The 13,209-nt window shown below is 43.0% G+C and overlaps 1 protein-coding gene across 6 annotated transcripts; it reads right to left on the bottom strand.

Moving 5' to 3' along the window:
- Positions 1-5,663: 5,663 nt before the first annotated feature.
- RBM4 (RNA binding motif protein 4) lies at positions 5,664-13,207 on the bottom strand. Of its 6 annotated transcripts, none has more exons than XR_009336557.2 (5): positions 13,123-13,207; positions 11,594-12,017; positions 7,759-8,446; positions 7,332-7,396; positions 5,664-6,076 (listed from the first exon to the last, which is right to left on the bottom strand). XR_009336557.2 is itself a non-coding variant. In XM_059069384.2 (4 exons), the coding sequence occupies exons 2-3, from the start codon at positions 12,003-12,005 to the stop codon at positions 7,767-7,769; spliced, it is 1,092 nt and encodes a 363-aa protein (XP_058925367.1). In that variant the 5' UTR covers positions 12,006-12,017; positions 13,123-13,207; the 3' UTR covers positions 5,664-6,076; positions 7,759-7,766. The 6 variants fall into 6 exon arrangements, 4 of the variants coding, with proteins under 4 accessions (XP_058925367.1, XP_066893740.1, XP_058925370.1 ...); XR_010841308.1 differs by having other exon boundaries at positions 12,978-13,183; XM_059069384.2 differs by lacking the exon at positions 7,332-7,396.
- Between the last annotated feature and the right edge of the window lie 2 nt (positions 13,208-13,209).

Below are 13,209 nucleotides of genomic sequence, written 5' to 3'. Positions count from 1 at the left end.
GTCACAATTGGATTGGGGAGCACTACTGGTTGTTTGGTAGGTTCTGTGGGTTGACTCCTACAGATTGAATCCCTGGAGGACAGGCATGCCAAACCACAACAAATCCGATCTCTACTCTATAAAGTAAAGCCTAAATACATTATTCAAAGCACTCTAGGCACAGATTTACAACCAGGGTTGACTTCTCCCCCAAGGCCAACCCCTACAGACTGTGATTTAATAATGGGTCTAAGGCAGTGGTTCCCCCTGGATAAGCAGATTCTGTTAGAGTAGGTAGGATGCATCTGTATCCCCGTTCATTCCAGTCTTTCATGAAAAGTGCTAAAATTTCTTGCTTCTTATAATCAGAAGAGGAAATATAGTGTTCTAACATTATTTTCATTCCTTTAGTTCTACTGCAATTAAATTGAGATTTCTTTCAATTTGGTCCCCAGCTGAGTGGCCACCTAGAAAGCAAAGTCAGGTATCTACCTCATACTTTGTATCAAATAAATTCCAAATAGATTAAATTTTTAGTTAAAAAATGAAACCATTAAAGTATCAGGAAAAAAATAAGAATTTTCTTATGTTCTTCAAGTGCAGAAATCCCAAATATGATGCCAATCCTGAAGTCCTAAGAATAAAGGCTGGAAATTCAACTACCATATATTTTATTTTCTTACATGGCAAAAACATCATGAATAAAATGACAAACTGGAAAAAACACTAGCAACTCCTACCACAAAGAGCTAATTTCCTAAACATATACATTGCTTCCACAAGTTAGTTAACATGAAGACCCAATTTTTAAAAAAAGGTAAGGACTAAGGATATGAAAAGACAAAAAAGAAATACAAATGGCTCTTAAAAACATGGAGATGATCAACCTCATTCATTATAAAAATAGACATTAAGTATAACTATAATAAGATACCATTTAACCCATCGGATTGGGAAAGATCAACAAACGCATTGATGAGGGTTTAAAGAAACATTTGAAAAAGGAATAAATTCTGAGAACAATCTGACATGTAGCAAAATGTAAAATGCCATTCCATCTCTGGGAATATAACTTACAGATAGATACACTTGCACTCATGCAAAGTAACCGTATTTCATCTAATCCAAATGCCACTGATTTTAAGGTCATCACTGATTTTAAGATGCATCATTATTTTATGTACCACTAAAATCAAAACACTGCCAATTAAACTATGGATATTAAGATAGTCAAATTTCTGATATTAAAAAATGTGGGGGAAATTAGGGAATATATATCCTATAACCTCATTAATTTCATTACATAATTTTTTAATTGAGGTAAATATTCAAAATCTGGTTCCCTATCTTTGCTGGGCATCCTGAACTTTACAAGATGTGTGTGCCATGCTGAAATTCTACAGGAAACCTTTTTGGGCATCTTAGCTCCCAGGCTGCTTCTCTGGCTCTCCAGAAAAAACTTTTCATCATTTACTCCCAAAGTCTGCTCTTCAAACCACTTCAAGTCTATAAATAAAATCAGAATGTCCTAGTCCAGCTCGAGCTAGTGGGTAAAAACTATCCTTCTCCCCCTTGCAATAGCCTAGATGGAACAGATCAGGTTGGACGGTCTATACCACCGGCCCCAACCTTTTTGGCACCAGGGATTGGTTTCGTGGAAGACAATTTTTCCGCGAACCGGGGGCAGGGGACTCAGGTGGTAATGCGAGTGATGGGGAGCGGCAGATGAAGCTTCGCTTACTCACTCGCCTGCCACTCACCTCCTGCTGTGCGGACCAGTTCATAATGCAGACCAGTACCGGACCGCGGCCTGGGGGTTGGGGACCCCAGGTACTAAGGAAGTTCCAAACTCAATCTGGTTTCAATATTCCTTACATAGTGAAAATGAGAGAGGTCCCATCTCATAGCTTAACTGAGTACAAACAATTCAGCATGTTCAATAGAGGTACTCTACTGAACCAGCAGGCTTCGCCCTTAAAAGCACCTGCCCCAGTGGACTAAGAGCATAGTACTCCGTTTCCCTATTGGCCTTGACAAGTTAGAGAACACAAGAGCAGTAGTTAACATACTCAATTCGACTTTAAGATTTACTTACCATTAGCTAAGCCCCTTCCTTCTTTGGTGTCTTATCTCCTTGACAAACTGCTAGCACCACCCCTATCCTGTATCTCAGGGGTGTTATTTACCTGCCAGTGAATAATACTAGGCCCTACTCATGTCAGAAAATTTGCATTTGGTGACAAGTTGGAAGGTTTCCTAAGTTAAGCCATCATCTCAGACTTAAGTCAGAAAAAAGCCGTTAGCATAAAACTTATTTTTATCAAAATTATCCACAAACATGATTTAGCAAAGCAAATATATAACAAGGCTTTCAGAAGTCTCTTGCCCCATCCTCCCCAGAAGCAACAGATCTTAGCTCTTTTCAGCGTTCCTTACCTTTGTGTCTGAGTAAGATGCTCATTGTTCTTCATTTACCACTTTAAGAAATTATCTATTAATTTTTTGGGGGTAATACTTGGCTGCGCCAGGTCTCAGTTGAGGCACGTGGGATCTTCGTTGCTGTGTACGGGATCTTCGTTGTGGCATGCGGTTTTTTTTTTTTTTAGTTGTGTCGTGCAGGATCTAGTTCCCTGACCAAGGATCAAACCCAGGACACCCCCACGTTGGAAACCAGGAAAGTCCCCATCTATTGATTTCTATTATGAAACTTTGAGTTCTGCTCTTACTCACCCCATTACTTACCCATCCACACTTCCCTATTCTCCCAATTTAGTGACAATTATTTTATTAAATATATAAATCACGCTGCCATGATTATGACTCGGTAGAGCCCCTAATTATGAGTTTTTGTTTACTCTGGAATTAGCATTTACATTTTTTCATTTATTTTCTATTTTCTTATCAGCAATTGAGCTAACTCTTCAAATGAACCAAAATTTCCTCAAGATACTCAAATATGGTAAGTTTTAAAATCAGTCTTTGAGTCATTCCATTCTAGAACTCAACTTTCCCTTGCTGCAACCTAGAGTACTGTTCTCCAAGCCAAAGTAGAAAAGCAGTCCTGGGACTTCCCATTGCCTCTCTTCTGGGAATTGCATTTGCCTCAGCATGAGGCCACATGGAGAATTCCAGTACTAAGCAAACTTTACTTCACTAATTTGCACCAGCATTTAATACCACAATGCAAATAGTCTACCTCTCGCTACTCCATCCTCCTAACATCTAGCTTATTGCTGATGTAGCTCTAGGATAAGAAGCCTGGTTTAATTTAGTATTCCAAGTCAACCCCAATTTTGAGGGTGTGTGGATGACTTTTAAGTGAAAGTTAATCTAGCATCCAATCAGTATCATCCTGAAAACTGCCCTCCTAAGTCCTCTGACTCATCCAGAATCCGGCTTAGCCAGATGCCATCACAACAGAATGGTGTAACCATTCCTATCTCCACCTAACATATATACCAGTTATTTGCACACCCAAATTGCCTACGCAGAAAGCTGCCAGTGTAGGCAAAGTAAGGACAGGCACTTAATCATCTTTATTCTCCACATGGTACGTACACATAGTAGGTAACCAGTGAGTACTTCACAATGTGCAAAGCAAGCTCTCAGGTGGATGCTAACCAGTTTACTCAACAGAATGAAAAGTGGAAGGCTACATGGGAATTCCCTGGTGTGGAACTAAGATCCCACAAGACATGCAGCACAGCCAAAAAAAAAAAAAAAAAAAAAAAAAAGTCGAAGGCTACAGAAAGCTAGTGTATTAAAGCATCACTCTTAAAAAACTACTGTACAACTCCTGACGCTGTGTTAGCAGTATAACTTTGTCAATGACACAGGGCAGACTATGTGGCTTCAGAGAGACATTTGAGTGGAAACTCACACAAAAATAATTTCAAAAAATGTAATGTTGAAATATCAGCAAATTCAATCATTCCAAAACACCTTTTTAAAGTTTTAGAACTATTTTTCCACTGTTCTTAACTGTTTTTCCTTTCAACAGTAATTTAAAAAAACAAAAACACTATATAGTAGGAATACAGCATTAAACCACCCCAGATTCTGGCAGTCATGAAAAACTCAGGTTGTCTGTTACAGGGAGATCATGCTCAGAGGGAGAAAGAATGCTTTATCATGCAAAAATGTATTACCCCCATATTTAATCCACTGTGACATGTCACCACCTTCATTGACCATTCCCATCTAAATGCTCTACTTGACATTATATAGTCTCCCTTAGAATATAAGCTCCAGATCTAGACCTAAACAGTACCTTGCAGAGTATCACTCAAAATTTTTATTTGTTCAATCAGTGAACAATGCTAGTCCCCATCTTTTGAAACTTGCCAACCCCACCCATCGGACCAAGGGATATGTTCATCAGTGCTGATCAGTAATGGGTCCACCTCTGGTGGAAAAAAGGAACCAAAGCAGGAAAACCCTCTAAGTGGCAGTGGCAGAAAACCAAGCCAGCCAGGGAAGATAACGACAAATCCAAGGACCTAGCCTAGCTATCAGTCATAATCTTGTTGATCACTTCTTATCTGTAGGAGCTAATAACTCTTCCCACCCCTAATCCCAACTCCACCAACAGTTTTCCCAGAACTGTTGTCTTTACCACTTGACCTCTCACCAAAGACAACTTCCATATTCAGTAAAATGGTGGCTCGGAGATTAACACATAAAACCCCTCTCACAGGGTTTCAGAGAGCAAATATCCAATAAATTACAAGTTGTACTGTTATCCCCATCTCAGCCATCTATGAACTAGAAACATTAAGCAGGAAAATCTGAGACTACCCAACTAAAAACCAGCTTGTTCTTATCTCCCATTACCACAACCCACCCTTCCTAAAAGCATAATGCCCAGCACACAGTAGGTGCTGAGTATTTGTTCAATGATGCTGGGAAATGCCCTAACCAGACACAACCCCACTATATATGTTAAAACTGGAGCAAGGTACAAAGAACGTCTGCAGGACAGTCTGTTTTGATAAAAGCGTGGAACCAAGAGGCAGTGGCTCTTCCTTGGGCTCACCGCCCATCCTTGTTGTTAAATAATCTAAAGCTCACTTCTGGGTCTTCTTCCATGCCCATCATTCTAAAGGAAATGAGGTACTAGCGGGGCCACTAAGGAATTCTTTGGATTTTGACAGAACCGTACAAATAGATGGTGAAAGGCATCAAAAGGTGTTGCTTACTGGCCTAGGAAAACAGCAGAATGCTGTTGGAGCCACAACTTAATTTTCCATATAGCATGAAGTGAAAGCTGACCTCCTGTTCCCTCAAACCCGTATTCTAGCCCTCTTCCTTGGAAAGTAAGTCAAACTAGATGTACTGACTGACTGGGTGGTTGGAATGGTGGTAATAAGGGGTGGGTGACAATTGTTTCTCAAGCAGGGAAAAAAAGTCCCACATCTCAAAACTCCTAGTAAGTTGAGTTTTCTAACAAAGGTGTACCAGAGACAAAGTCTTTAATGGAATAAGCCTGACTGCCTGGGTTCTTCTATATAAGCCCTCTTTTACTTTTGGTACCTATAAATCCTATCTACAATAAAGAAAATTAACTGCAGTGATGTTCACCCAGATCTGAATGTCAAATTTTATACCCTCCCCTTCTCTTCCAGGGACAAATAAAGAACCCAGACACAAGCCCAAGTAAGAACTCTCTCAAAGCACACATTCCCTAAGTTGAAAAACCATTTATTTCACCGGAAAGAAAAAAGTGATCCAACTCTATGTGTCTACCTGCCATAAGCCTTTGGGTCAAAAAGACTCAGGAGCAGTGACACTCTCACAACACCCACTGGAAGCAGGAGGTGGGGATATAGCACAACCCCCACCAGTTTCTGCACACAATGAGGCCTGCTGGGAGAACAGAACATGATGGGAAACTACAGAAGTATTGAAGGACAGAAAGAACAGGGAAATGGGCAGGAGAGAGGAAAGAAGAGGTGGTATGAACAAGGTAAATTAAGGTCCACGGTTCCTGGGGGACTGAACGCACAGAGCTGAGAACGTCCCGGAGATGGGGTACCACGAAGGGTGTGTATTCTCATGCACAACTGCAGCTCGGAATTTCAGCCCACACACATCCCACCTGAAAGAGAGCACAATACAGGGGCTTTACAGCAAAGCTCACAAGGGCTTTCCCACTTACACTTCAAAGAACATCTTTACAAAGTACGGTAAGTTGACACTCCTTTTAAGTTTACTTGTATCCATCCACAGTATCATAATAATCTCTAAAAGTGAAAAGAGCTTGAAGGACAGACAGTAACTGGGAAGGGTCAAGCAATCCCAGACTGGCCTTTCTCTAAACTAAATAGCAAATTTTCTTTCACGAGAGTAGACAGACATTGCATTTCTCTTGATGTTAGCACATAAGCATTCCTCAGAGAAGGCAATTCCACATTTACAAACTGTCATTGGAGGGCAGGAAAAAGGGAAAGGTTCCAATTAGCTCTTAGCTCTCCGCAGTAAAAAGTATGTTTTAATCTTGGAGTTACAAGTTAAAAACCATTTAAGGTCTAGGAAAAAGTGGCATTAACTGAACAAGCTGTAAGACCTGAGGGCGTCCAACTCTGCCTAGGGAAGAAAAGAACGTACTGGAGGGCATGTGTAAGCTACACATCAGGTCACTCAAGTTTCTTCTCCAGCCCTATCAGTGATTTCCTATCCAATAACCCTGGGCAAATCACATACCTTCTGCCCTAATGGAAAAGATGACAGTATCACCCACCCTGTTACTACAGGATTACAGATCAATGGTAATGTCTGGGACACAATGGGAGCTACTCAAGACAAAGGGTGTAGTAAAACACCCTTAAATACAACAGCAATCTCAAACACCTAGAGCCCAAAGCTGGCAAGCATCAGAAGAGAATACACTCAAGTAGAGCCAAATGGATCATGAGGCTCAAAATGTACAGGAAAAAGCCAGAGGACTCAAGGTAGAGCTGGTGGTTCAAGAGTGTTAAATGCTCGTAGCGGGTGGGAAGATGAAGGGAGTGATGTGCTTAAGGCGAAGCTCCCAACCTTGGATTTCAACATTACTGAAGAATAGAATTAACGGGGTGCATACATATTTATGTTATTATATATCTTAAAGAAGTGGAAAGGATGTCAAATCTAATACTGTGGGGACAGTTTAAAAACAAAACTGAACAAAGTAAACGGGCTCTTACAGGACAGATTCAAAGATAAAGCAATGGGGTAGGCATTCTATTCAGCTCACGGAATGAATGTGAACTGAGCAGAGAAGCTGAACTTCAGTCTATGCCCCAGACTCCTTGTTTAAATCAACTTTATAAGTTGAAAGATACATTTTTCTACTCCTCTCTGCCCCAACTTACCATCAGACCTTTCACACAGCATGAAGCAGAACAGGAACCTTGCAGACCTTAGTAATGTCACACACCTAGGAATTTCAACGAAGGCTCTGAGAAACAGCACACCTGGGTCTGAATGTCTGGTTTCCAGGTTTGGTTCAATTACAGCACACAGGTGTGACCCAAGATTCATCACACCACTGTGTGCTTTTCCAGTCACAAATGGAATCAGACTGACTCCCAGGACTAGGAGCCCTGGAAAAACAGCCATGAGGGATAAGGATGTTTATATATTTCAGAAAGTAGTTAGGACTTCTCCCTATCCTCTAAACCATTAGCAGCAACCTTACCCTAACCCTGCAAAAGCAAGCAAGCAGGGCAGCCTAACTGGAGCCTTTAGGCTGCAGGAGGGATGGCAAAACCAGAACAAGGGACACCCCACCGCTCTCACCTCAAGCTTTAAAAGGCTGAATACCGCGCCCGATCCGCATACTGCTCCCGCTCATACCGGGCCATGTCGTACAGGGAATTCCGCGCGGCCGCCGAAGCTTGGGACAACTCACTCTCATGCCCGTAACCGTAGCCCTCTCCAACAGTGGGGACTGGGCCGCGACGCAGGGGGCTCCGATCGCGCCCGTAATATGAAGTGGAAGCTGCAGTAACAGCAGCAGCGGCTGCTGCAGCAGCAGCAGCTGTAGCAGCAGCAGCTCCTGAAGTCGGCAACAGGTGTCTATCGTAGGGATCGAGAGAGGTGGAGGTGAGGTGACTGGCCATGGCTGTGTTCTGGACTTGTGGCAGCTGGGACAGGGTCTGCTCTGCGTAATTATACGCAGAGGCAGCTGCAGCAGCCACTGCCTCATAGGACCGGGCAGCACGGCAGCGCTTGTAGTAGGCATCGAGCGCTCCGTACGCGTTGTTGTAATACAATGAATCCCCATAGCTCATGGCGTAAGGTGTACGCACTGCTCCATATTGCTCATTATATTGCTCGGTAAAGTCTGCCACTCGGCCCGAACGATCTACCGGACACTCTTTGGACCAGTGCCCCTCTTTCCCGCACCGATAGCAGCCGCTCTGGTCTCCCATCCCGGGCGCAGTCCTAAGCCGGCTGGTGGACAACTGCACGTGCATTCGTTTGCCTTGAAGAAACAGACGCAAGAAGGGTTGCTATCACTCTTAGTCATAGCCCCAGCCCCTACCCCAGACACTGGTCATAGCAATGGCTTTACCTAGACAACTCTAATGCAGGATTCATTGCCATTTTAAAGATTTTTTTTTTAAAGGTCCAGTATAAATGCAGTATAATGACCTGATTTCAAGCAAAGATCAATTAAATGAAGAAATGTTTCAGCTCTAACACCAGTTTAACGCTTAAGAAAGAAAGTACTCTCACTCAAAAATTGGCATTTCATCCTTTGCCAAGTAACTGTGGACAAAAACTACTCTGAACAGTGGCCCAATGTCAAAAGAAACCACAATAATAGTGCTCCACAACATTCTGACACCTCCAATATTCACTATTAAGACTCTTGAATTCAGTAAGCAGGAGAATGCAAAGGCCAGTCCCCCACACCGCTCCCAAATCAAAGAGAATAGAGTAGGACTCTAAAGTTACCACTGATAGTAACCCAGACTTGATCCATGGCTGAGTGCGGTAGGCAAGTTTCACGACTTTTGGGAAAAACACTCATGAATGGGGGAATAGGGGCGAAATACGAGTTGAAGGACCGCCTTCCCCCTAAACTGGGTCCTTTAAATTGTTAGTTCTGATATTCATTCTAACAGGGATTCTTTACAATATTTAGTGACCCCTTATAACAGGGGGTCAAACTAAACAGGGCAGGCAGTTCACAAGATGCCTGAATTTTCAGAAAGAGTATTATGAAAAATGTGGAAGAAAAGGGGATGAAAAAAGTGGAGAATGACCAATTATGTTAGTGTATCACACTGTTCATGTTAGCAAGATTAAAGTACTTTTCCTCCTTTAGAGATCTAAGATCCTAAGAATATGCACTTCATACTAGTTTTTGCTGAAAATTACAATTTGTATTCTGGAAATGAAAAAGTTTAAGTTTTAAGCCTTATCACACAAGCAGTTTCCACCTAACATGATCTACCATTTTAATAGTAAGCAAAACTCCAGCAAAACCTTTCCAATACAAATGGCTATCATGCACCCAAGCATGCACATGGCGAAGAAGCGAACACTTAGAACCAGGGGAGTTAACAGATAGGTCATCTACTCCGCTAACATTATAGAAAATGATAAATATACAATTTCACCTACAAAATTAAAGTTAGGTTCTAGAAGACTAAAAAAGGGAAAAGGGAAGGACCAAAATATCAAAAAAAAGTCCTGGTTTAAACATTTTATCTGATAAGTGTAGGTTGCCAGTTAAAAGCTAAGATGTGCAATTGAGTACTTAAGTGCTTTAAGTGCTAACCCGTGTCCCTCTCATTTGTCCAAGTGGCCACTTTGGCACCTAGCAAAACCAGAGAGAAAATAAGGGCAACCAATGAACCAACCATGTCCCTTCAAGACATAAAGGTCATTAATAAATGTCCTGACCTAAACATTTGCCAGAAAAAATTCCAAAGTCAGAAAAAGAAGCTAAGTCTTTAAAAATATCTAAAATGGATGTTCCTGAAATTGGCAAACAATAAAAAGAATATCCCCAACACTGAGAAACTGAAAGGGAAAAAGACCACCATAATAAATACTGCTACTCTACATCCACACAAAACTGTACTAGACAGTGCTAAGGAGAATGACTTAAATAATAAGGAAAACCGACCAAAAATAACTAAACATCAAGAGAGCCTAGAGTTCAGATACCAAGAGTTATGCTCTAAGTATGATGTGTCCTGTATCAGTTCACAATATCCTTCCCTTACATGTGTCAACTGTTACAAAGAGACACCACCACCTCTTCTATGACTTGGTTAAAGTGTAGAAGAGTATCCAAAAATTAGATATCATAAACCCTCCACCACAGCAGCCTTTGCTCCCAATTAAGTTGTTGACACAAAATAATTCTCAACTTACCAATTAAAAATGGAAAACCAGACCTGAGAGACCTGTGACATTTTTCTTTAATAATGCACAGCAATACCCATGACACAGGGCACCATTAACTTGGGGGAAATGATGATCAGACTTCCAGGTCTAAGAAGGTCCAATTTAAGTAAACATCAAAGATAGCCGAAATGACTCTTAACAAGAGTTAAGAGTTCTCCTTCTCCTCAGGAGAAGCAGCAGCCACTACCTTGTTCGGGCTGAAAAAAGTTGGAATATAGATTTAAAATGTTAACAAGGAGTTGTGAGAATACTCCATAATTTAGAAGTAGTTACACTGAAGCGGAAAGGCTCTTTTCTGGCTTTGACACTGGGAACCCAAAGTGGGTGGACAAGAGTAGAGTTAGCAACTCACCACGGTTACCACCCCCTTCACAACTGCCACCTTTGCCACAGCTTAGATCTTAAACCGAGAAAATAAAATGTCTATCTATCCACAGCATCACTCATGCTGCCTTCCAGGCACACTACTAATCTAGTCAAGGCTCCAAGGTTAACACCCATCTAAGTGCTCTCTTCACCAAGAATGTTAGAGCTCACTCCTCAAACCAGTGAAACGGCTTTGCAATTATCACCCCCCAAATCCCAAAACCTTCTCCTCAGAAACTCCTGAAATTAGCCTTCAGTTCTACAGTGTCCTCGTCCTCCAAACCAAACCTCTTGGTGCAAGCGTGAGCTATAGCAATTTAAAGACACTAGTTCTCTAAAGACTTGTTTAACGGCAAATTATATTTACTGAGAAGCCATGAATTGGGATGAGGTGAGGGAGCTTCACAGATATTTTGCTCCTAAACGTGCGGCTTAAGCCAGCTTTTGCCAGGTCCTTCCACAGACAAAATAACACATAGGGTGCTGAGGCAACAAATTTCAGAGTGAAACACTGTTAGGTGCTCTACTACCCGCCCCCCCCACCCCGCCCAAAAATACAAAACTGAAAAAAATCTTCAGAGGAAAGGATTTCTGCACAAATAGGCAAAAAAGCCTAGGGGTTCCAAACTAACGCCAAGTGGTTTTTCTCCCAGACTTGATTTGCCTAAGGTAAAGCCTCTAAATCCCATGCATTCTCCATTTAAGCCCATCACCCACACTTAATCCTCACCATCAGCCAACCAACAGCTGTATCTCTATCTCTATCCCAGACCCCTCCTATCCAGCCTATTTTCTACACAAAACCTTGTGTTCAGCCCTCTTCCCGAAGAGGGTGGTTCACCTTGAAACTCTGTGTTGTCAAGGCCCCTGATGGCCTCCACTGCATCCTCTGCCCGCTCCATGTGTACAAAGGCATAATCTTTCACGATGTCACATTCGATGACTGGACCATACTCCTCAAACTTGGCCCGAAGCTCCTTGTTGGTACAAGTAGGACTGATGTTGCCTACGTGCAACTTGGTGGATGTTTTGCTCTTATTCTTGCTGGCTTCCACGTTGATGTTCACCCCGTGCAGCTTGTAGTGGTGCAGGTTGCGTATGGCATCCTCGGCCGCCGTCTTGTCCTCTATGTGCACAAAGCCGTAGTTCTTAATGATGTCACACTCCAGCACCTTCCCATACTGCTCGAAGAGTGAGCGGATCTCCTGCTCTGTGGCCTCCCGGGGCAGGTTTCCAATGAACAGCTTCACCATCTCGGACACAGCCTGGGCGAGAAAAAAATGAAATTTCTAACAAAAGACCTCAGGGCCACATCAGTTTAAAAAAAAAAAAATCTATACTGCCATCTCCTTTGGGTCTGGCAAATATTTCCAGTTCCCCACCCCCAGACGCCCCACAAGCACACCCCCAGATAATACTCAAAGGGAAGTGGGAATACGGAGGCCCGCTACAATTCCAGCTATAGAACCTACAGAAAGGAAAAAGCGTCTGTGATACAGATCCTTAGCAGACACAAAGGGTTTGATAAGAGCTGAATAGTTTCAAACGGGAACACGAATGAAAGCAAGGCATAAATGCAGCCCTGGGGGTACCGGGCTGTCTACCTACTAAATAGACGGCAAATTCCCTGGAGGTCGGGTTAGGACTCCACGCTTTCACTGAGGGCCCAGGTTCAATCCCTGGTCGGAGAACTAAGGTCCCGCAAGCCACGCGGCGGCTCCGCCGCCAAAAACATGAAGACAGTCAGAAAACAAAGGTCTAACTACTTGGCTGGCCGGACTGACTGAAATTATTAACTGGCTCTTCCTCTCGTGACCGAAGAATTAGCCATTTCCTGAAAAAAGGACCTTATAATAGTACGTTTTAGGGTTTCCTCTGGAAGCGGTGAACCCGTGACTTAAGCTGGAGAGCAAAGCGTTCGTAGAGTACAGGAAGTGCTGGAGCGGGGAACGCCTCTCTCGGGGTGCCGTCCTACGAGCTTCTGAAGAATTGGAGAAATGCATGGCCGGAGAAGGGGCCTTGAGCCTCAACGGCCAAACGACAGTGTCTCTGGGCTTGAAAAATTCTCGAAACGGGGTTGTAATTCCTAAGTCTAACGGAAGCGCAGTTATCTCGGTAAAAGCCTCGAGGCAGTTGAGCCGAGCAAAGTCGGGTAGAGGGCAAGGTGGGGAGAAAGCAAGGTATTCTCGGGGGAGGTCGTGGGGGAAGGGCTGATTGAGGCTTACCGCGCAACGCCGAGCACCGAGGTCGGCTCTCAGTGACGGGTGCGGAGGCCAGGACCACCCTAGGATACCCCCTAAAGCCCAAGTCGTGAGATTTAACAGGGCAAAAAAAAAAAAAAAGACAGTGAAGGGACTCGGAGTCTCTCACCCGCACAAAAAGCAGCAGGGGCTCTTCCTCGCGGCGCGGACGCTTCTGACAAAACGCTAAAATGGCGGCGGCTGCAGCAGTGACTCT

Source organism: Kogia breviceps, chromosome 7 (assembly GCF_026419965.1).
Source record: "Kogia breviceps isolate mKogBre1 chromosome 7, mKogBre1 haplotype 1, whole genome shotgun sequence".
NCBI classification, from domain to species: domain Eukaryota; kingdom Metazoa; phylum Chordata; class Mammalia; order Artiodactyla; family Physeteridae; genus Kogia; species Kogia breviceps.
This window is presented reverse-complemented; position numbering and strand designations above follow the sequence as displayed.

Bases quoted from the DNA above. Each gene is read 5' to 3' on its own strand.
- RBM4 (XM_059069384.2), bottom strand. From the start codon at position 12,005: ATGGTGAAGCTGTTCATTGGAAACCTGCCCCGGGAGGCCACAGAGCAG. The intron at 8,447-11,593 runs GTGAACCACCCT...TGTTTCTTCAAG, and splicing joins TGACAACACAGAGTTTCAAG to GCAAACGAATGCACGTGCAG.